The sequence below is a fragment of the Prionailurus viverrinus genome, chromosome E2, assembly GCF_022837055.1.
Source record: "Prionailurus viverrinus isolate Anna chromosome E2, UM_Priviv_1.0, whole genome shotgun sequence".
NCBI lineage: Eukaryota > Metazoa > Chordata > Mammalia > Carnivora > Felidae > Prionailurus > Prionailurus viverrinus.
The window spans coordinates 46,395,332-46,420,554 of NC_062575.1; the positions used below are offsets into that span (position 1 = coordinate 46,395,332).

A 25,223-nucleotide genomic window follows, 5' to 3' on the forward strand; every position below is an offset into this window, starting at 1 on the left:
TTACTTCTCATCTTTTCACTCCTCTGTGAATACATACATGCATTGCTATATTATTATATATGTCCATAATAGCTAAGAAATTGGTATCACACTACACATACAGTTCTGTAACCTGCCTTTGTCATTTAACAATACACAATATCTTCCCATTTAAACATTTACAAATGTATGTCGTCATTTTAAAGTTTTTCATGCTCTACAGTTTAATACATTTACCCCTGTTGATGGGTAATTTGTTTTTTCCAGTTTCTTGCCATTATGAACAATGTGTTTATCACAACTAGTTGTCATATGTTATAATGCACTTACTAATTTGGGGGAGGAGGTAGGCTTCTAGGAGGGGAACTGATAGGTCAAAATGTGGGTGGTTATTAAAGGCTCCTTAAAGCTATCCAATTATTCTCCTGTAAGGTTCCAATAATTTACAGTATTATTGGCATAGTATAAGATTGCTGTATTCATACACCCTTGATAACAATGGTTATCCACTATTAGTAATCTTTGCTAACCTCATAGATGTAAAATTTTATTAATTTGCAGTTTGGTTACATTTTAAAAATCTTTGTGAAATAGGTGTTTTCTAAAATATTTTTCTGAAGCAGTATTCTCTTTTCAAATTTATTTTCTAGATTCTTCAGGTACTAATTCATTTATCCATCAGCACTCCCTTTATTGAATGCTGTCTATGTGAAAGGAATAATTCTAGATGCTTGGGATATAGCACTGAACAAAAGAGAAACTCTCTGCTGTCATGGTACTTACATTGTCGTGGACCAGATAATAAGGTAAGTGAGTTAAGTAGAACATACATTCAGTAGGGAAAAATATTAAGAGAAAAAGTAAAACAGAATGGTATATACAGTGAGAGAAGGGAATTCGAGTTTTAGATGGGGTGGCTAGGGAAGGCATCCTGAAAAGGTAATAAAGATATGATGGAAGTGGAGCACCGGGGTGTCTTAGTCAGGTAAGCATCCAACTCAGTTTCGGCTAAAGTCATGATCTCATGGTTCATGATTTCGAGCCCCAAGTCAGGCTCCATGCTGGCATTGCAGAGCCTGCTTGGCATCCTCTCTTTCCCTCTCTCTGCCCTTCCCCTGCTCATGTGTGCGCTCTCTCTCTCTCTCAAAATAAAAGTAAAAAACAAAAGATATGAAGGAAGTAAAGGAGCTATTTATGCATGTAACTGAGGGAAGGTTATTCCAGGCAGAGTGAACAACAGTTATAAAAGTCCTGAGGTGGGAACCTGCCTGTTAACAGCAGAGAGGCTGGTATGGCTGAAATAGAGCAAATGAGATGGAGACTAGTGGGAAATGAGAGGAAAAAAGGTAAGTGGAGGGAAGAAGGGTAGATCAAGTTCATAACATGGGCCATATTATGATTTGGCTTTTACTGTGAATGAGGTGGGAAGCTGTTGGAGAGTTTTGATCATGGGAGTGACATTATCTTGCCTACAATGTAAGAGTATCACTTTGGCTGCTCTGATGAGGAACTATACGAAGAAGGATGGGGGTGGGGGGACAAGGGCAGAAGAGACCATTTAGGAAACCTTTACAATAATCTAGGGAAGAGATGTCCATGACCTGGAACAGAGTAGTAAAAATGGTGACAAGTAGTCATGTATTGGATATAATTTAAAGATAGAGCTGATGGGGTTTGCTGAAGGAACTGATGTGGAGTATAACTGTGACAAGAGGACACAGTATTTTTCAATCTGGCACACTTGAAGAACAGTTATTAACTGAGAAAGGAAAGAAAGTAGGAAAAACTGACTTGGGGCAAAGGGAGATAGTGAGATTTCAGTTTGGAATATAGTATATGAAGCATGAGATGCCCATTGGACATTCAAGTAGAGATATTAAGTTGGCAATGGGATATACAAGTCTGAAGTTCAAAAGAAGAATCTGAGGGGTGCCTGGGTGGCTCAGTGGTTAGGTTAGCACGGAGGCTGCTTGGGATTTCTCTCTGTCTCTCTCTGCCCCACTGCCGCTCTCATGCATATCTGTGTGCTCACACGTGCACACTCTCTCTCAAAAAATAAATAAACATTTTTTTAAAAAAATTATGTGAGATCTAGGCTAGAGACATAAATTTGGGAATTATCAATATGTAGATATTTAAAGTGAATAGACTGAATGAGATCACTTAAAGGGTAGGATAGATAGAAAAAGATAGAGGTAAAGGACTTATATCTGGGTCACTCCAACAAAGCCTGGGAAATGAGAAGGAACAAGCAAAAAGGACTGGAAGGGACTAGCTAGAATGGTTGGAGGGAAGCTAAGTGAGTTTGATACCCTGGAAACCAAAGGAAAAATGTGTGTTAACAAGAACTGTGTCAGTGCTGCTGATAGGCCAAGTGAAAAGAGGACTGAGAAAGGAATGTTGACTTTAGCAACATGAAAGTCATTGGTGACCCTGAAGAGGAGTTTCAGTGGAGTATGGGGCTAAAGAGAGAAATAGAGAAAAAAGTTTGGAGATACATGTTATAGATAATTCTTTAAGTTTTGCTTTAAATGGAAGAGGAGTGAAATAGAGGGGTAGATGGAGTTGGATTTAACCAGAGTGTTGGTTTCATGAACTAATTAGGAGTAATGTGAAGTAAGGGTGTCTAAGTTGGCAGGAATTAATTATATTGATTGACTGAATTTTAGGCCAGGTAAGTAGAAAAGTGAGGATAGGAAGGAGGTGAGGGACAGTGAAAAATTGGTAGAATGAACGAAGTTCCTGATGGGGTTGAAGGACTGTTGGGTTGAAATATTAGAGGAAGTAAGGTAGAGAGATGGGGGCATATTTTTCCTTTACTTGTCAAATGTTTTCAAAATAGAACAATCCCTCTTTTTACCACTATATCAGTTTAAGAAAACATGGAAGATTACCAACTATATTTCAGTAGGGGTTACAAAATGATATTTGGTATAAATGGTGTTTGAGTTCTGCATTCCTTCTTCATTTAGTGGCTGGAATATTGTAAAGAAAAAAATTTCCCTCATCAACCCTTTGGTTACCTTGAAGAAAGTTTTTATAGGAAAAGCAGAATAAATTGATTCTTTCCCTTTATAGGTTTTCAGGCTATTGAATTGGTTCCTTAGCATTTCCCAATGAGTTGTTATTTTTACTGTTATGTACTCATAGATTTTAGCATATTTGATGTAATTCAAACCATTGTGCTTATTTTCTCTGTTAAGCTCAAATTTTCCCATCTTTGGTTGTCTTTTCAAGATGTCTTTTAAGTTTTTTGTTTTTTTTTTTAACACATCTCTGGAAGTCTTTGATAGTGTCCTACATTTCTGGTATGAAGGTTATTCCAAGATCATTTTGAATATTTCCTGCCTTAGGCATGGAATCAGGCCTTTCTTTATGGTGCTCTGGTTCCTTTTATTAGGAAATGATATTTTGAGACCACCGTTGCAGTGCTTATTGTTATTGGCATGGTCATTGTTTCTAGACTTTTTTTTTTTTTTCCTTTTTGGTGGACAGAGCTAGGAAATACACTCTTTTATTTTTTAATAGCTTGATAATATTTTATCCATTTAAAGTGTACAATTCAATGTTTGGTTTTTTTACTATATTCACAGGTATACCCATCATCATAATGTAATTTTAGAACATTTTTGCCCCTCCTAAAAGAAATACATATTAGCAATCAGTCTCCTATTCCCCTTCTTCATCCCAGTGTAATCAACCATAATCAGCTTTCTGTCTCTATAAATTTGCCTTTTCCAGACATTTGGTATAAATGAAATCATATAATATATCATCTTTTGTGACGGGCTTCTTTCAGTTGGCATGTTTTCAGTGTTCATTAATGTTGTAGCAGGAAGTATATTCTTAACAGAATGGACTTCATGAGTTCATATTGCTATTTCCAATTTTAAAAATTCAGAATTACCCACTTTTTATTTTGGTTTTATTAATGTATCTTCTGTTTGCTCATTTATTCATCCATGTTTGTATTTCTGTGGTGTTAGTTATTTCTCTTCTCTCATTTGTGATTTTATTTATTTGGGTCCTGTCTCTTTTTTTCTTGATAAGTCTGGCTGGAGGTTTATAATTTTACAGTTTTTTTCAAACAACCAGCTCCTGGTTTCATTGATCTGTTCTATTGTCTGGTTTTTATTTTATTATTTAAAAAAAAATTTTTTTTTTTTAACATTTATTTATTTTTGAGACAGAGAGAGACAGAGCATGAACGTGGGAGGGGCAGAGAGAGAGGGAGACACAGAATCTGAAACAGGCTCCAGGCTCTGAGCCATCAGCCCAGAGCCCGACGCGGGGCTTGAACTCACGGACCGCGAGATCATGACCTGAGCTGAAGTCGGACGCCCAACCGACTGAGCCACCCAGGCGCCCCTTTATTTTTGTTTTTAACTTTAGTTAACATACAGTGCAATATTGGTTTCAGGAGTAGAGTTTCTATATCATTTATTTATGCTGTAATTTTATTATTTCCTTCTTTCTGCTGACTTTAGGCTTCATTTGTTTTCCTAGCTCCTTTAGGTGATCGGGTTGTTTATTTTAGAGTTTTCTAGCTTCTTAAGATAGGCTTGTATAGCTATATATTTTCCTCTTAGGACTGCTTTTGTTGTATTCCGTAGGTTTTGAACTGCCATGTTTTCATTTTCATTTGTTTCCTTGTATTTTTTTATTTCTTCTTTGATTTCCCATGTTGACCCATTCATTGTTTAGTAGCATGTTGTTTAACCTCCCTGCATTTGTGGTCTTTCCAGATTTTTTCTTGTGACCCATTTCTGGTTTCATAGCATTGTGGTCAGATAAGGTAAAGAAGTCTTGTTTATATTATATTTGTGCCTCTATTACCTTGTTTCTCTCTACTCTGATTAGTAACTTTAAAAATTTTTTTAGTTTTTTTGGGTTCTATTCCATTTTTTAATATGAGTAAATATGCTTGATATGTGTATATTCATGTCATCCCTCTTAGATAAATTTTAGGGTTTTTTTTAATCTCACTTTTCTCAGATCATCTTAAATAAATTTGAAGATTGACTTGACAAGTTGAATGAAAAGTGTTTTTTGAAAGGTTACTGGAATTATGTTAATTTTATAGATAATATTGGGAAAGGTGTCATCATTACCATGCTCACTTCTATTTTAAAGCCTGATACTTATTTAAGACCACTTTTTTTTTTTTTCCAACGTTTATTTATTTTTTTGGGACAGAGAGAGACAGAGCATGAAGGGGGGAGGGGCAGAGAGAGAGGGAGACAGTATAGGAAACAGGCTCCAGGCTCTGAGCCATCAGCCCAGAGCCTGACGCGGGGCTCGAACTCACGGACCGCGAGATCGTGACCTGAGCTGAAGTCGGACGCTTAACCGACTGCGCCACCCAGGCGCCCCAAGACCACTTTTAATGAACATCAGGAAATCGAATAAATGGCTCTTACACAGCTTTTGTTTGCATTATTCTTAGTACCTTAGTGTTTTTCTTGCTTTTGTGATTGTGAATAGGTTAGTTACAATACCACAGAGATCTCCTACTGCGTTTAATTCACCTCTCTCCTGATTAAGCATTTACTTGTTTGTATCCTTTGACTGTCTTCCAGAGTTACTATCAGGCTGATCCTGACAGGTTTTGCTAGTTTTTTCAGTTTCTGAACAGACATGGACCCCTAGAGTTTCCTACTCTTATATTTTTGCTGATGTCACTCCTATTCCTTTACTTTTAACCTATCTGATGTTTATATTTAACATGTGTTTCTTGTAGGCACATATAGTTGGGTCTTGGTGTTTTTACCCACTGGTAACAACCTGTTTTTCCATTTTTGTATTTTGACCATTTATACTTAATATTATTTGTTTGTTTGTTTATTTTTAATTTTTTTTAACGTTTTTATTTGTTGTGAGACACAGAGACACAGAGCGTTAGCAGGGGAGGGTAGAGAGAGGGGGAGGCATAGAATCTGAAGTAGGCTCCAGGCTCTGAGCTGTCAGCACAGAGCCCGACACAGGGCTCAAACTCACAAACTGTGAGATCATGACCTGAGCCGAAGTCGGTTGCTTAACCAGCTGAGCCACCCAGGCGCCCCCATATGATTATTTATATAGTTGAATTAATATCAGTCATCTTTGTAACTCTTTTCTATTTGTTCCATTTGCTCTGTTTCTTTTTTTCCCTTCTGGACTTCTGTCTTTCACTGAGCATGTTTCCATTTTGTCCACTCTTTTACTGTATCATTTATCCTTGTAAAAAGAAAATTGGTATTACTCTAGAGTTTATATATATTTTTATCATTCTTTTTTGTTTAATTTTTTAATGTTCATTTACTGTTAAGAGAGAGACAGAGCACAGCAAGGGAGGGGCAGAGAGAGAGAGGCAGACAGACAGACAGGCGCGGAATCCGAAGCAGGCTCTAGGCTCCGACCTGTCAGCATGGATCTGATGCAGGGCTCGAACTCAGGAACTGTGAGATCATGACCTGAGCTGAAGTTGGACACCTAACCAACTGAGCCACCCAGGTGCCCCTACAATATATATTTTTACCTAATCTGAGTTCACTCTAAAAAAATGCTATAGTGCTTCAGATAAAGTGCAGGGAGCTTTATAACAGTACAGTTGACCCTTGAACAATATGGAAGTTAGGTGTGTCAAACACTGTGAAGTTGAAAGTCCACCTATAACTTTTAACTCCCCCAAAACTTAATTACTAATAGCCTGATATTAACTGGAAGCCTTACTGATAATGTAAACTATTGATTAACATGTATTTTTTTTTAAGTTATATGTATCATATACTGTATTCTTACAGGAAAGTAAGCTAGAGAAAAGTTATTAAAATCATGAGGAAGAGAAAATACATTTACAGTTTTGTACTGTATTTTTTTTTTAATTTTTTTTTTCAACGTTTATTTATTTTTGGGACAGAGAGAGACAGAGCATGAACGGGGGAGGGGCAGAGAGAGAGGGAGACACAGAATCAGAAACAGGCTCCAGGCTCTGAGCCATCAGCCCAGAGCCTGACGCGGAGCTCGAACCCACGGAACGCGAGATCGTGACCTGGCTGAAGTCGGACGCTTAACCGACTGCGCCACCCAGGCGCCCCTGTACTGTATTTTTTAAACTCTTTTGTTGTTTTGTTTATTTTTGAGAGACAGAGATAGAGCACAGCAGAGGAGGGGCAGAGAGAGAGGGAGACACAGAACGTGACGCAGGTTCCAGGCTCTGAGCTGTCAGCACAGAGCACGACGCGGGGCTCAAACTCATGGACCACGAGATCATGACCTGAGCTGAAGTCAGATGCTTAACCAACTGGGCCACCAAGGCGCCCCAATATTGTACTATATTTATTTTTAAAAATCCCCATATAAGTAGACCCAAATAGTTCAAACCTGTGATGTTCAAGGGTCAACTGTATTCCGAAGTTCTCCCTCTCATTCCTGTGACATTCCTGTCATTCATTTTACTTGTGCATGTGCTGTAAAATCACCTAATACATATAATCACCTAATATAATTATTTCTTTAAATAAACATTTCTCTTTTAGAAAAATTAAGAATGAAAGAGCCAGAAGATTTTGTTTTAACTTCATTATCCCTTCTCTGATATGCTACTTTTCTTTATGTAGGTCCAAGTTTCTGACCTATATCATTTTTCTTCTGCCTGAAGAACTTTTAACATTTTTTGCAAGGCAGGTCTACTGGTGATAAAGTTCAGTTTCTGTTCATTTGAGAAAGTCTTTATTTCTCCACTTTTTTTTAAAGTTTTAATTTAAATTCCAGTTAGTTGACATACAGTGTAATATTAGTTTCCTTTGCTTTTGAAGGATAATTTCCCAGGTTAGAGAATTCTATGTTGGTAGGATTTTCTTTTAATACTTTAAATATTTTACTCCACTGTCTTTTTGTTTGTATGGTTTCTGATGAGAATTCTGTTGTAATTCTTATTCTTGTCGTGTTATACATAAGGTGTTTTATTTTTACTGGCTTCTTTTTTTTATTTTCCATGAGTATGATATCCTTATGTATGGATTTTTTTTCTTTTTTTTATTTTCCATGAGTATGATATCCTTATGTATGGATTTTTTTTTCTTTTTTTTATTTTCCGTGAGTATGATATCCTTATGTATGGATTTTTGCTGTTTAGCCAGCTTGGTGATTTTTGAACATCCTGAATATCGGAGTAGAGTAGATCCAGATAATATCCAATGGGATATTATTCAGCCATAAGAAAGAATACATTTGTGACAATATGGATGGACCTCGAGGGCATTGTGCTAAGTGAAATAAGCCAGACAGAGAAGGACAAGTACTGTATGACTGCATTTATATGTGAAATCTAAAAAAAATTAAAAATGCCTCCCCTCCCCAAAATACCAAGGTCATAGGTAAAGAAAACAGATTGGGGGTTGCCAGAAGCAGGGGGTAGGGTAGGGGATAAGACAAATAGGTGAAGGTGGTCAAAAGGTACAAACTTCTAGTTACAAGTCCTGGGATCTAATGTATAGCATAATGACTATAGTTTGCAATACTCTACTGCATATGTGACAGTTGCTAAGGGAATAGATCTTAAAAGTTTTTATCACAAGAAAAAAATTGTAACTATGTAAGATGATGTATATTAATTAGACTTATTTTGATGATCCTTTCACAGTGTACCCAAATATCAAATCGTTACATTGTACACCTGAAACCAATATAATGTTATATGTCAATTATACCTCAGTAAACAAAAAAACTTTCTAAAAAGGAAACTATACACCCAAATAATTTCACAAGTGAAATAGCAAACATCTAAGGAAGAAACTATAACAATTCTATATAAACTCTCCCAGAACGTAGAAGAAGCAGAACACTTTCCAAGTCATTTTATGAGACCAGCCTTACCCTGATATCAAAACCAGACAAAGACATGACAAGAAAACCACAGACCAGTATTTTTCACGGACTTAGATACAAAAATCCTTAACATTGAATTGAAAAATTGAATCTAGCATAAAAAGGATAATATAACATGACTAAATGGATTCATGTTGGGAATACAAGATGAATTTTAAGTTCATTATTTGAAAATCAGTGACTGTACTTCACCAAAAGAGAGTAAAGAAGAACCATATGATTATCTCAATAGATGCAGAAAAAGCACGACAAAATTCAGCATTTATTCATGAAAAAATAATTCTCAGCAAATTAGGAGCAGAAGGGAATGTTCTTTACTAAAGGTCATCTAAAAAAACCTGAATACTGGAGTTTGCATTATACTTAGTGGTGAGATAATGCTTTACCTCTAAGATTAGCAACAAAGTGAAGATGTCCTCTATCACCACCGTTATTTACCCTTGTATTGCAAATCCTAGCCAGTGCAATAAAGCAAGAGAAAAACAAAGACATATAAATCGGAAAGGAAGAAATACAGCTGTTTCTATTTGCAGGCAACTTGATTATCTAGATAGAAAACCCCAAGGGGCGCCTGGGTGGCTCAGTCGGTTAAGTGTCCGACTTCAGCTCAGGTCATGATTTTGCGGTTCGTGAGTTGGAGCCCCGCATTGGGCTCTGTGCTGACAGCTCAGAGTCTGGAGCCTGCTACGGATTCTGTGTCTCCCTCTCTCTCTCTGCCCCTCCCCCGCTCATGCTCTGTCTCTGTCTGTCTCTCTCTCAAAAAAATAAACATAAAAAAAAGATATGTATTTACATAGTTTGAAACTAAAAAATTAAAAAAAGAAAAAAGAAAACCCCAAAGAATCTACAGAAAAGCTCCTAGATGTCTTCAATGAATGTAGCATGGTTGCAAGATACATAATCAGTATGTGAAGTCAAATCATTTTTACATTCCAGCAATGAACAGTTGGAATTTGAAATAAAAAATTTAGTAACACTCCCCAAAATAAGATACTTAAAAATAAATCTCACAGAATATGTGTAGACACTGTATGCTGAAAATGAAAAAAAAAAAAAATACTATGATGAAAGAAATAAAAAATAAGTGCAGAAATATACTACATTCGTGGATCGGAAGACTCATGTTTTCATGTCTCTTTGATCTGTAGGTTAAATGCAATCCCAATCAAATTCCTAGCAATCTTTTTTTTTTTTTTTTTTTTTTTTAAAGAATAAACTTCCTCTAAATTATGCTATGATCTCTTCCTTGGAGTCTTAGAATGCCACTGGCAGAGTCACAGAGTAATGGATGTTTAGTTTTGGCCCTACTTTTCTTTTCTTTTTTTCAACGTTTATTTATTTTTTGGGACAGAGAGAGACAGAGCATGAACGGGGGAGGGGCAGAGAGAGAGGGAGACACAGAATCGGAAACAGGCTCCAGGCTCTGAGCCATCAGCCCAGAGCCCGACGCGGGGCTCGAACTCACGGACAGCGAGATCGTGACCTGGCTGAAGTCGGACGCTTAACCGACTGCACCACCCAGGCGCCCCCAATCTTTTTTATAGATATCAATGAGGATGGAAGTAGAACCCAAAATGCAAGGCAGAATGAGACAAATATATTTACCTGTACTGTAATATAAATGTGGCATAACTTCATTGAAGGTGATGGGGAAGAAATCCTCTTTAAATAAGAGCTCTCATTTCTTTTCGTCATTTGTAAGTCCTTAACAATATATAAAGTAGTTTTTGTTGAACCATCCTTCCAGTTCACATACTGCTATTAGAAATTCTACAATGAAATTCATCATAAGGTGCCTCAAAGAAATTTTGGAGTTGTTTTCTCTCCACTTTCTGTTTCTTGCCTGTACTTGAGAAATTTGATGATTCAGAGAAAGAAGAAAGACAGTAGGGGGGAGTCCTGATTGGCGTCTTCTGTCTGGCTAGTTGACGACTTCAGTTCACCTTAAGCAAATGCCCTTAATATGATAATTCCTCTTTTAACCTATGCCCACATAGACCCACGTCCACTACAAGAGCCAGAACTGTCCGGACAACAGAATGTGCTGGTATGCACCCTCAGGCCAAAGGGGCTCTGTGCAAGAGATATGTACGGGGGAGGGGGGGGGGAGGATATAAATTTTTCCATAACCCTTCTCCTTTTAGCCAATATTTTGTCACATTATAACTCATAGCTGCAGGGGATGCTGGGAAAGTGAGTAACTGGCAAAGGGAAGTAGGATTACCCTCATTGACCTAGATCAGTCATGATTCATCCTTGGGAGAAGGTATATTGCCATGTGAAAAAATTAAGGTTTATTTTTCAAGGAATAAGATGAGGGCAATGGCTATTGTTAGTAACATTATCTGCCACATGTGGCCTTTCGGAGTATGCTGGTTCTCTATGCTTAGCGAAGTATCAAATTTTCTTTACAGAATTTTGTACTGTTGGTGCTGGGAAACTACTGAGATACCATCTTATTCTGTCCTCTCTTTTTTGTTTGTTTGTTTATTTTGAGAGAGCACGTGCATGAGCGGGGGAGGGGCAGAGAGAGGAGAGAGAGAGAACCCTAAGCAGGCTCGGTGCTGTGAGTGCAGAGCTTGATGCAGGGCTTGAATTCTTTTTTTTTTTTTTTTTCAACGTTTATTTATTTTTGGGACAGAGAGAGACAGAGCATGAACGGGGGAGGGGCAGAGAGAGAGGGAGACACAGAATAGGAAACAGGCTCCAGGCTCTGAGCCATCAGCCCAGAGCCTGACGCGGGGCTCGAACTCCCGGACCACGAGATCGTGACCTGGCTGAGGTCGGACGCTTAACCGACTGCACCACCCAGGCTCCCCATGGCTTGAATTCTTAAACCGTGAGATCATGACATGAGCTGAAATCAAGAATTGGCCACTCGACTGACTGAGCCACCCAGGCACCCTAATATGAATTTTATTTAAGAAAATGAAATAGTGCTACTAGACTTGAAATAAAAAGAAGGAAAACTGTACTGGTTTTTTTTCCCATCCCTAATTCCTATTGCCAGAAAAAAACACTTTCACCTTTTTTAAAACCTCTTTCAGCTCTTGTGTGATTTCTTATATATTTTTTTTACTATGGCAAAAAAGAAATTCTCTTACCACCACCAATATCTCCAATAAATATCACACAGACACACAAACTTCTCCTTACTCCTTCCTTGAAAGGATATAATTACATTACCATTTTGTTTAAATTCTCATTTAGTTGGTAATGTCTCAATACATTAAAATACCTTAGGTGTTTTGTCAGTTTTCTGATTTTCTTGGTTATGTGCGTTCATGAAGCTGTGTGTCTTCCTGCTTCCTGTGAACTATTTATTTTCTGATACAGAGCTATTGACAGATTCATGGGACATCCCCCACATGTGAAATCGTATTCTTATCCACCTTATGCCTAAGCTATACATGATCTTACCAGTCATCCTTATACCTCTCAGCACCTCTGGTGTGAATATTCTTGGCCTTTCTGATGGATCCAAGAATCATTTTGCTACAGGTTGACCTTTAATCCACCTTGTGGGTACAGGTTTCTGAAACCACAAAGCACACCTGGTCTAATGGCTTTTCTTCTCTTTCCCAGCTCTGCCTTTTTAAGCCCTCTCCATTACCAGACAGAAGAGGAAATGACTGAGTCCCAGGTAAATTTTAAATAGTATATTCTCTCCTTTATTCTACAGTGTAGTTTAAGGGGATTACAGCAATCTGTACAGTAAATTGGAAAATCGCATATATATACGCATTTTCAGAGGAAACAGAGTTGGAAGTTTAAGTCCAGGAAAGAGTGAAAATGGTAATACCAACATTCATTTAGAGAGATTAAAGTTGGGCTTCAACTTTCAATTTCATTATTATTACCAAACCAGAGCAGAAATTCATTACATAATTTGCATTGTAAATAAGAATTAAAATGAACATTTCTTAGAAGTATGTTTGTCACTGGCACCTATTGTTGTAGGTCAGTGAATATATTATAGTGTGACCTCTTGTAGTTGAAAAACCCAGCTATTTTGATGGTCTGTTTTGATGAAGGAGAAAACAAAGAATGTACGTTAAAATAGCCAGCATTGGAAAGAATGGAAATGAAGAGTATCAGGAAAAATGATAAATTATCTCTTTCATGCAAAGGGAGACCACACAACAATAAAAAAATGGCAGATACTGGTTAGTCACAGCAATATAGGTAAATTCACAAACAAAAGATATGGTTCCATTTATATGAAGTTTAAAAGCTGGGAAAACTAATCCCTTGTGATAGAAATCAGAATAGTAGTTACCCCTACGATATTTACTGGGAGGGGATATGAGAGAATCTTCTGGAGTGCTGAAAATGTTCTTATTTTGACCTAAGTACACAAATATATAAATGTATAAAAATGTATCAGGTTATGCACTTAAGATTAGTATATTTGCCATTTGTTCTATATGTATCATACATAATAGTAAAGAAGAATACTAGAATATCCTAAGAAATAGACAAGATGTGTGTCTTTCAAATGACCCTACATAATTATATTTTTCAATGGGTATTTGCTATAGATTGGGCCACAGTCTAATAATTTCTGGTAAATTCTTATAATTTTAGTCCACTGAAATGTGAACAGAGAGTATTTTTTATTTGGCTACTGATATATCTCCAGCCCCTAGAACATTCTATGCCTGGTATACATAGTTTTTGTGAGTATTTATGGTTTTAGTGAATTGAATCCATGTTTCCTTGTTTCTTCTTTATTTTACTCTTAGAATAAGTGATGTTTGCCTCCTCTTCAAGGATAATTCCTTTTCCTCAAAACTTCAGCTTTTTCTTTATACTTCCTTTGGAATCTTTCTCTTTCAGATTTATCCTGCACTCTTAGCTGTTAAACATATCTCACTTCACTGCCTTTTCACCCTTAGCTCAAAGCTTTCCTATACTGACATGTACCTTTCTTTGACGGTGTGTCCCTATCTCGCAGTTTCTCGGTATATCTAGTTTTTTCCTGAAACTCAGTTAATTTTCAGTGAACACACTGTGTAACCTGCATAAGCAATAGATCAAGAAATAGATCTAACAAACCATGAGATTCCTTCTGCACATTTCCAAGGCATTACTCCCACCCCAGGGTAACCACTATTCAACTACTGTCGCCATAGATGATTTCTATTATTCATCTATATACTTTGTGTCTGATTTCTTTTGCCTAATACTATGTTTTTCAGGTTCATGTTGAATTATTTCATGTAGTTGTAGTTCAGTTAATTTCAGATTGCTGTATATTATTCAGTTATGTAAATAAACCATAATTTTATTTATCCATTCTGTTATTGATTGCCATTTAGGTAGTTCTTATTTCAGGACAATTACAAATACTATTGCTATGAATTGTCTTGTAGATGTCTTTTGTTGCATATATGTACACATTCTTTTGTATATAAACCAAAACTAGAATTGCTAAGTTATAGACCATATATATATATATATATATATGTATGTATATATACATATATATATATATATATATATATATATATACACACATACATACATATATATCACCTTTTATTGATACTGACAAACAGTTTTCCAAAGTGGTTGTCCAGGGGTCCTGGGTGGCTCAGTTGGTTAAGTGTCTGACTCTTGATTTTGGCTCAGGTCACGATCCTCAGGGTTTAGGAGTTCAAGCTCCACATTTGGCTCTGTGCTGATAGTACAGAGCCTGCTTGGGATTCTCTTTCTCCCTCCTCTCTCTCTCTCTCTCTGCCCCTCTCCCACTCACACGTGCACATGCTGTCCCTCTCTCTCTCAAAATAAATAAACTCTAAAAAAATAAAATGATGAGTGCAATAGCTAATAAAGATAAATGGCTTAGGACTGCTTCTTTATCAAATAACCTGCAGCAAAGTTACTATAAAGAACACTGAAAATAAGAAGATACATATCCATAGGAAACTTTCATTGACCTGTCTTAGCTCATGCTAGATAAACTAGACCAAGAAAAGAATGTATTTACCAATAATAATTTGATAGAGTTGGGGCACCTGGGTGGCTCAGTCATTTGAGCATCTGACTTTGACTCAAGTCATGATCTCACGGTTCGTGGGTTCAAGCCCCAGATTGGGCTCTGTGCTGACAGTGCAGAGCCTGCTTCAGGTTCTTGCTCTCCCTCTTTCTCTGCCCTCCCCACCCCACGTGCACATACTCTGTCTCTAAAAAATAAAGTTTTTAAAAAATGGTAAAAAAAAAATTTTGATTGAGCTACTAGATTAAGATAGTTTATAGCCTGGAAACAGTTACTATCCCTTCAGTTACTATCCCTTACTTGGATATGTAGTAACCTGAAAACTGACCATGTATTAGGCCTGAATAAAATTTAATACATTTCAAACGTAGAAACTATACATGTGATAGTTCTACAATACAATTAAATATGAAGTAAATAATAAAAGATTCAAAAAGAAAAACATTCACATAGAAATTTTTTTTTTTCACATAGAAATTTTTAAACTAGGATAAGCAACTCAAATCAACAGAGACATAAAACTTTATGTTACAGAACATCTTAAAAAATAAAACAATGCATGGGGCGCCTGGATAGGTCAGTCCGTTGAGCATCCGACTTCGGCTCAGGTCAAGATCTCACAACATCGAGTTCTGTGCTGACAGCTCAGAGCCTGGAGCCTGCTTCAGATTCTGTGTCTCGGGCTCTCTCTGCCCCTATCCTGCTCGTGCGTGTGCATGTGCGCGCGTTTTCTCTTTCTCTCTCAAAAATAAAACATTTAAAAAAATTTTAATAAGTAAAGCATTGCACAGGCTGAAAACAATATGTTAATAAACAAAAGAATGAAAGAGCAAAATACATAGTTCTGGTAATTAGAAACAAAATAAGAAAATAAAGGAATTGGTAAGAATAAAATACAAGTCAGTTAGTTAGAAAAACACAAAATAGTATAACTAATAAAGAGCTGCTTCTTCCTCTGTCTCTCTCTTTTCTTCCTTTCTTTATTATTTGAAAATCTATGGGGCGGCTCAGTTAGTTGAGTGTCCAGCTCTTGATTTCAGTTCAGGTCATTATCCCAGAGTCATGGGATTAAGCCCCACTCAGGCTCTGCACTGAGTAGGGAGCCTGCTTAAGATTCTCTCTCCCTCTGCCCCTTTAGCCCGCTCACGCACGCTGTCTCTCTTTTAAAAAAGAATCTAGGAAGAGGGAGGGAGAAGTAGAATAAATAGCCACATACCCAGCTCCCCAAATTAGCATATTTTAGTATTTTGTCCTGTTGGCCTCAAGATTTTTTTCAACAGAATAATTAGAATATTACAGATACTTTGGCCCCAGATGCACTCTCATGAATGTTACCTATATCCATAGAGTTCATGGGTTTTTTTTGTTTTTTTTAATTTTTTTTTTAACGTTTATTTATTTTTGAGACAGAGCATGAACAGGGGAGGGTCAGAGAGAGAGAGACACGCAGAATCCTAAACAAGCTCCAGGCTCTGAGCCGTCAGCACAGAGCCCGACGTGGGACTCAAACTCATGGACCGCGAGATCATGACCTGAGCTGAAGTCGGACACTTAACCCACTGAGCCACCCAGGCGCCCCCATAGAGTTCACGGTTTTATATTCTTATCACACAGATTTGTATATGTGAACACCACATATGTTGCTCTGTGTTTGAGATTTTTAAATGACTGAGAACATAATGGGCTTACAGTTCTGCAGTTCCTTTTTTTTCACTCCACATTGTGTTTTCAGACCTATTCATGTTAATATATGTATCTCTGACTTTTATGTCCTTTTCCATTGTTTTGATTTCCTTATGTCACTCCCACTCTATCTTAATTACCATATATTATAAATCTTGATCTGATAATGCAAATGAATCCTCCATCTTTGTTCTTCTTCGGCATCGCCTTAGCTACTTGTAGCTATTTATATTTTTCATATAAACTTTAGAATTACTCTATTTCCATAATTAAAACTACTGAGGTATTGACATTGAATTGAATTAAGTTTACAAATATGTTCATTAATTTCTTTTATGTATTTAGGTGCTCCTGTATTGGGAGCATAGATACTTAAATTGTTATATCCTCCTATTGGACTAATCCCTTTGTCATTATGTAGTACCCTTGCTGCATTTGTCTTAACCCAAGCCAGTTGCAATGACCTGCCTTGCTTGTTGTGGGCACAGTGGGCAGGGTTTGCTCCCTGATTTGTTGAGAGGCCTGGCTGCCACCAGCATGGGCTTGTTGGTGAGTGGGGCCAGCTTTAGCCTGTCTGCCTACAATTAGCCTCTCTACAGCTGCAGGTGCACTAAAGGGCAGGTTTGCTCCCTGAACAAAGGGCTAAGAGACTCTGCTGCAGAACGTGATGTGCACTGGTACGTGGGGGCAGGAGTCCATTGGAGTGGCACCAGTCTGTTCAGAGCTGCCTGCGAGGATGGGGAAATAGGAGCTGCTTTGGAGGGATGCCTTCTGAGGTAGATGAGTTGGATGGAGAAGGTGAGTAGGGGAACATTGTGTTAGGGTACCAGGGCTAGCAGGTAGATGGAGAATGTTAGTGTTGGCTTTTGCAAGCCTCTGGCTTATCTAGGTTGGGAAAGGGGAAGAGAAATGGCTCCCACCAGCACTTTTGTTCCTGTCCCTCAAGCACTTCCTAAGATTAGTCAGTAATCTTCTTCACATATACCCAAGGTGCTTTTTAGACTGCTGTTTCTGTGCTTTCTCTCAGACCAACTTATTTAGTATGCTGGCTCTTTAAGGGCAGTTTCCTGTTGCCCTCCAGCTTTCCCAGAGTTAATCCCTCTGATTTTTAAAGATCCCGGAGTTAAGCCTTCCTGGTTTTCAATACAGGCTTTTTACTAGGCCTCATGTTCGCAGTGCATGTCTCCAGTGCCTGGTGTGTCTGGTGTGGTGTCTGATCCTAACGCCTCTCTGTGCTTATGACCTCCCTCCCTCCATTTTGCAGTTAGTCACACCAGGGGTTTGGTTCTCAACCGCATCTCCACCTCTTATCCTTTTGAAAGTGGCCCTCTCGCTATGTGATTAGCTGTGGAAGGCTTGTTCTACCAGTCTCTACCAGTCTTCAGATTGCTTTCGGTTAGTTGCATAAATGTATGTAGCTGTTACCTCAGTGTGTCTGTGTGACAAAGTGGTGAGCTCAGGACCATCTTACTCTGCCATCTTTCCTCCTTCCTCCCAAATTACCTTTGAAATTATTCATTTCCTTGAAATTTTTCATTGAGATTGTTTCTGTATTTATTTTTCATTCTGTATGTTTTTAAACATCATTAAACGTGTTTCCGTCATTAAACTTGTTAAACATTTGCTGCCTGTATTATTTATGCTTAAAATATCAACTTTTAAATATAGAGATTTATGTATATAAGTTCTGGACTTCTAATTTTAAGACATTTATATTTTCACATTTACTAAATTTTTTAATTTTAATAATTTTTTTCTGAGTTCTCTCACTCTTGAGCAGTTAGAATTTTCTTGCCAAATCTGTGGTGTTGGTTTTTAAACTTTATTTACTAGTTTATTGATCCATCTTCCTGAGGAGAAATCTGAGACTGAGGCAGTGTTAGCAAGAATTCATCTTATATGCTCCTGTCCTTCAGTGTGATTAGTGAAGTTACTAGGACCAGCTTTCTATATTTTGTTTTCTCTTCAACCCTACTTCTTAACCAGGTGCTTTGTTCAAGCTTAGTTTGGTCTTTATCCCAATTAAGGGGAATTCCCAACAACTCCCTGAATTTTAGGATCTTAAAAATTTGACAGTTTTCTTTCTGCAGCTTTATTGAGCTATAATTTACATATAATACTGTGTTGTTTTAAATTACAATGATGGGTCAAATGGCTGGCTCAATTTATAGAGCATGTGACTCTTGACCTCAGGGTCATGAGTTCAGTCCCCACACTGGGCACAGGGATTCCTTAAAAAATAAAGTATACAGGGGCGCCTGGGTGGCACAGTCGGTTAAGCGTCCGACTTCAGCCAGGTCACAATCTCGCGGTCCGTGAGTTCGAGCCCCGCGTCAGGCTCTGGGCTGATGGCTCAGAGCCTGGAGCCTGTTTCCGATTCTGTGTCTCCCTCTCTTTCTGCCCCTCCCCCGTTCATGCTCTGTCTCTCTCTGTCCCAAAAATAAATAAACGTTGAAAAAAATAATAATAAAGTATACAAAAGTGTCGATTTGAATTTTGTATATTACAAAATTATTACCACCATAGGATCAGCTAACATCTCCATTCTGTCACATAATTATTTCTTTTTTGTGTTGAGAACATTAAGACCTACTCTCTTAGCAACTTCCAAGTATATAATATAGTATTCTTAACTATAATCACCTTGCTGCACATTAGATTTCTAGAAATTATTTGTTTTATAATTAGAAGTTTGTACCCATTAACCAACATCTCCCCCATTGCCCCCAGTCCCTGGTGCCACCACTCTGTTTCTGAGAGTTGGCTTTTTAAGATTTCACATATAAGTGAGATTATAGGGTATTTGTTTTTCTCTGTCTCATTTATTTCACTTAGCATAATACCCTCAGAGTCCACCCATGTTGCAAATGGCAGGATTTCCTTTTCTCATGGCTGAGGCTGAATAACACTGTGTGTGTGTGTGTGTGTGTGTGTGTGTGTGTGTGTGTGTACCACATCTTCTTTATTTATTCATCCATAGATAGGTTGTTTCTATATCTTGGCTGCTGTGAATAATGCTGCAATGAACATGGAAGTGCAGATATCTTTTCAAGATCCTGATTTCATTTCCTTTGGATATATGCCCAGAAAAATATATGCTGGGTCATATGGCAATTCTATTTTTAATTTTTTAAGGAAGCTTCATGCTCTTTTGCATAGTGGCTGTACCACCAACAGTGCACAAGTGTTGCCTTTTTTCCACGTCCTCATCATCTCTTATCTGTTGTCTTTTTGATGACAGCCATCCTAACAGGTGTGAGATAAACCTCGTAGTTTTGAGTTAATCATCATTTCCCTTATGATGAGTGATGTCATATATCTTTTCATATACCTTTTGGCCATTTGTAGGTTTTCTTTGGAAAAGTGTCTATTCAGGTCCTCCAATCATTGTCTGATATATATATATATATATATATAGAGAGAGAGAGAGAGAGAGAGTGTGTGTGTGTGTGTATATACGTGTGTGTGTATATATATATATATATATACACACACACACTATATATATGTGTGTGTGTGTGTGTGTGTATATGTGTATATATATATATATAATATATATATATATACACATATACATAAATGTTTATTTTTACTTTTGAGAGAGAGAGTGTGTGAGTGGGAGAGGGACAGAGAGAGGGGAGGACAGAGGCTCCAAACCGGCTCTACCCTGACAGTGGCGGGCCCGATGCGGAGCTTGAACTCATGAACCATGAGATCATGACCTGAGCCAAAGTCGGACACTCAACCTACTGAGCCACCCAGGTATCCCAAGAGATTGTTTGATTTTTTTGATATTGAGTTGTATGAGTTTTGTGTATTTTGGATATTAACCCCATATCAGATACATGTTTTGCAAATAATTTCTCCCTTATTCTACTGATCCCCTTTTCACTTTGTTTATTGTTTCCTTTGTTTTTTTGTAGAAGCTTTTTACTTTATTCTTGTCTCAATTATTTTTGCTTTGGAGGTCCTATCCAAAAAAGTCGTTGTCAAAACTAATGTCAAGTTTTTTCCTTATGTTTTCTTTGAGGAGATTTATAGTTTCAGGTCTTATGTGTAAGTTTTAACCCATCGTGAGTTAATTTTAGTGGCTGTTATACTAGGGGTTCAATTTCATTCTTCTGCATGTGATTATCCAATTTTCCTAACACCATTTGTTGAAGAAACTGTCCTTTGACTCCCTTGTCAAATATTAATTGACCTTGTATACATGGGATTATTTCTATATTCTTGATTCTAATTGGCCTATATGTCTATTTTTATGCCAGTACCATGCTGTTTTGATTATTCTAACTTTGTGTTATAGTTGGAAATCAGGAAAGGTGATGTCTCCAGCTTTGTTCTTTCTCACGATTGCTTTGGGTATGTGGGGTCTTTTGTGGTTCCATACAAATTTTAGTGTTTTTTTCTTTTTCTATTTCTGTGGAAAAAAAGCTGTTGGAATTTAATAGGGATTTCATTGAATCTGTAGATGGTTTGGGGAAGTATGGACACTTTAACGATATTAATTCTTCTGATCCATGAACATGGGATGTCTTTCCATTTGTGTCTTCTTCCATTTCTTTCATCAAAGTGTAATATTCACTATACAGATCTTTCATATCCTCAGTTGAATTTATTTCATAGTATTTTATTGCTTTTGATGATATTATGGATAGGGTTTTCTTTCATATTGTTACAATTGCTTTGTTGTTAGTGTGTAGATGTAGCTGAGTTCTGTATATTGATTACTGAATTCATTGATTAGTTCTAACAGTTTTTTGTTGGAGTCTTTGGGAGTTTTTTTATATGTAAGATCATATCATCTGCAAAGACAGTTTTACTTCTTTCTTTTCTATTTGGATACCTTTAATTTCTTTTTTTTTAATGTTTTATTTTTATTTTTGAGACAGAACATGAGGGGGGAGAGGCAGAGAGAGAGGGAGACACAGAACCTGAGGCAGGCTCCAGGCTCCAAGCTGTCAGCACAGAGCCCGATGCAGGGCTTGAACTCATGAACTGCAAGATCATGACCTGACCGAAGTTGGATGCTTAACTGACTGAGCCACCCAGGTGCCCCATGATACCTTTTATTTCATTTTTTTGCCTGATTGCTCTGGTTAGGACTTCCAGGACCGTGTTGAATAGGAGTGGTGAGAGTGGGCACCTTCACCTTGTTACTGACCCTTTACCATTAAGTATTGTGTTACATGTAGGCTTGTCATTTATGTCATTTATTAAGTTGGTGCTCTTTAGTGCATTTTTCATTTCATTTTTTTGTATTCTTCTCCAGAATTTGTTTGGTTCTTTATGATTTCTTTCTGAAATTTATCATTTTGTTCATGTATGTTTTTCTGATATCAAATTATGTTTCTGTGTTTTCTTATAGCTCTTTGAGTTTCCTAAAAACAACTATTTTGAGGGGTGTCTGGGTAGCTCAGTCAGTTAAGCATTTGACTCTTGATTTCGGCTCAGGTCATGATCTCACTGTCTTGAGATTGAGCTCCATGTCAGGTTCTGCACTGAGCATGGAGCCTGCTTGGTATTCTCTCTCCCTCTCTCTTTCTCTGCCCCTCCCCTGCTCATGTTCTCTCTCTCTCTCTCTCTGTCTCTCTCCTTCCCTCTCTCCCTCCCCTCCAAATAAATAAATATTAAAAATAAATAAATAATGGGGCACCTGGGTGGCTCCATCTGTTAAGTGCCTGACTTCAGCTCAGGTCATGATCTCACAGCTTGTGAGTTCGAGTCCCGTGTTGAGCTCTGTGCTGTCAGCTCAGAGCCTGGAGCCTGCTTTGGATTCTGTCTCCCTCTCTCTCTGTCCCTCCCCCACTCATACTCTCTCTCTCTCAACAAGAAATAAAAATTTAAAATAAATAAAAATCAAAAATAGATAAAACAGCTATTTCGAATTCTTTATTGAGTAAATTGAATGTTTCCATGTCTTTGAGATCAGTTTCTGGTAGATTATTGTGATTCTTTTGTGGTATCGTGTATCCTTGATGTTTTCATGTTCCTTAAAGTTTTGCATTGCTGTCTTCACATTTGAAGTAGCAGTCACCTCCTCCAGTCTTTACGTTCAGGAGAAAAATAACTTCTGTCAGCACTGCTAGGGATTTTGAGGCTTTCTCAGATTCTATGGATGTACCTGCTCCGCTCTTCTTGCTCCTCCTTGTGGCAGAATTCTGAAGCTTGGATGCCTTCTCTTGATCTGCCAGCACACCACTGCTGACAGCTTCTTCTTTGTTTTCCCAAAGGTGGCACTAAAGCTCATGTTTGTGGTCTCTCCCTGGTCTGCACTCAGATTGGGGCTCTCTGCTACAAGATAGGAGTGGGAGGGGGGGTGAAGCCTACAGAATTCTGAGGGTACCCATGGGGGAGGAGGATCTACAGGTAAAATACATGCAGCAGTTCATGAGTAGGCTTCTTAGTGGAGTTTGCAACACAGTAAGATTGGATCCCTTTTTTTTTAATGTAATTTTTTTAATGTTTGTTTCTTTTTAAGTGAGAGAGCAAGCATGAGCAGGAGAGGGGCAGAGGGAGAGGGAGAAACAGAATCCGAAGCAGGCTTCAGGCTCTGAGCTGTCAGCACAGAGCTCAGTGCAGGACTTGAACCCACAACTGTGAGATCATGACCTGAGCCGAAGTCAGACACTTAACAGATGGAGCCACCCAGGTGCCCCAGATATGGATCCCGTTAATGCCCTTTAAGACTCCTATCTGTCGCTTTCCCATACTCATTCTACCCTTTAGTCATGTAGCCCAGAATTCAGTATTCTGGATGGGGTAAGAGAGAGGTGAGCCACTCTGGCACTGTCCCACATAGCTAGGAAACCAAGTCACTCATACACACTCCACAGATGAATTCATTGGCCAAGAAAATCCCTCATGGTCCTAAGCTGTGCAGCCTTGAGGGATAGATGATGTGAGTAAAGTCAAACTCTTCCTCTTACCCTCTGTGATGAGTCCAAACTCCTCCAGTTTTTGCTCTGACAATATGCTGGAATTTCTCTGCTGCAAACCTGGATTTCCACAAAAGTTCTGTTGTTCATGGGTGATTGTTTAAGACAGTTTTTTTCCAGGAGTCCTGGACCACAGCCAAGAGGGGCTAGAGTTGGTTCATGGGTCACTACAGGGTCCACACAGGGGCTGAGGTCTTGTATGCCTGTTACCCAATGCATAAGTAGGCGAGTCTCCCCCTGAGTCTCTTGACATATGGTGCTCTACCCAACAGCTCCTGCAAAGGTACTTCATGTCCATAGATGGAAGCCAGATTGTTGCTGAGGCAGGGAAACAAATGAGGGATGTCTTATTCAGCCATATGGCCTTTGGTTTCTTAAACTTGTTTATTTCAAAGGCCTTGATACTTATTAGGAAGGATTCCAAAAGAGGATTTGTATCAATCCCACAGCCTACTCTGAACCCTTAGTGTTAGTAGATGTTCATATTCACTGGGTCCTTTTAAACCTAGAAATAAAATGCTAGAAACACTGATTGTGAATTAGCTCCCTTTTTATCCCACCCAGTCTCTCAGAAATTCCTCAAAGGGCAGGAAATTTGGACAGCCCTCTTTGTTCTATTGCTGTTGAAGATTTTTTTTCTTATGTTTATACTCTTCTGAACATTTCAGTTATTGCTCTCAAGAAACTTGTCACCAGTTTCTGGAAAGTATTCTGGAAAGTATTCTAAAGCTTTCTTGATACTGTTTTCTCATGGTTTTAGTTGTAATTCCAGTTCAGACTATTTAAAAAACTTTTTTAATGAGTTTTTAAATTTGTCTGTTGGTATTTGTATGATGCTATTGTCCTCTTTTTTCAATATATGTGAACTTTGTTAGCAATCATATCCCGTTTTCATTCCTGCGGGCACTTATTTTAGGCTTATGAACAATAAATCCTAATTTTTCTAGATTTCTCCTAATGAACCATACTTTCAGCTACTACTGTACTTCAAATTGTTCATACCATTCTCTCCCTGCTTCTGCTTCCATCCAAACAAGTTTTCATTTTCTCTTGCCTCAGTGAGTCACAGGCATCCAGTGAGTTCCCAGACCAGTTAAGTTTTATATTCCCCCATTTTCTATACTCAGTTATAAATTGGTCCCCTGGATCTCTTTAACCCATGGTAGGTATTAAAGATACGTGCTTGTTGGGGTGCCTGGGTGGTTCAGTTAAGCGTCCGACTTTGGCTCAGGTCATGATCTTGCAGTTCGTGAGTTTGAGCCCTGGGTTGGGCTCTGTGCTGACAACTCAGAGTCTAGAGCCTGCTTCAGATTCTGCCTCCCTGTCTCTCTCTCTGACCCTCCCCTGCTCGTACTCTGTCTCACCCTCCTTCAAAAATAAACATTAAAAAAATTTTTTTGTGAATGAACATAAACTGACAGAATGTTGCTAATGTTTTTTCTTTTAGAAAATAGCAAAACCAGGAAAAATTTTAAATAACGTATTACCTTTGCATACTGTGAGAACATGGTTCAATTTGTTTTGTCCACATCATTTAAGATGGATGACTTCAGGTTGAGTAGGAGTATGTTGTTACAGGGGACAGTGACATTCAGAGATGTGGCTATTGACTTCACCCAGGAAGAGTGGCAACAGTTGGATCTTGCTCAAAGGAACCTGTACCGGAATGTGATGCTAGAAAACTACAACAACTTAATCACAGTGGGTAAGGGTAGTTTCCTTTATAACTCAAATTCTGGGAGTGAAGTACCTTT

The 25,223-nt window shown here is 38.0% G+C and overlaps 1 protein-coding gene across 1 annotated transcript in view; it reads left to right on the plus strand.

The window, feature by feature from the left end:
- The window catches only part of LOC125153533 (zinc finger protein 569), a 34,966-nt gene that overhangs the window by 954 nt on the left and 8,789 nt on the right, over positions 1-25,223 (plus strand). Inside the window, exons 2-4 of the mRNA XM_047836779.1 lie at positions 630-785; positions 12,433-12,490; positions 25,048-25,174. Of these exons, the coding sequence (XP_047692735.1) occupies positions 12,476-12,490; positions 25,048-25,174 (142 nt within the window). The 5' untranslated portion in view covers positions 630-785; positions 12,433-12,475. The remainder of the gene's footprint in view (positions 1-629; positions 786-12,432; positions 12,491-25,047; positions 25,175-25,223) is intronic.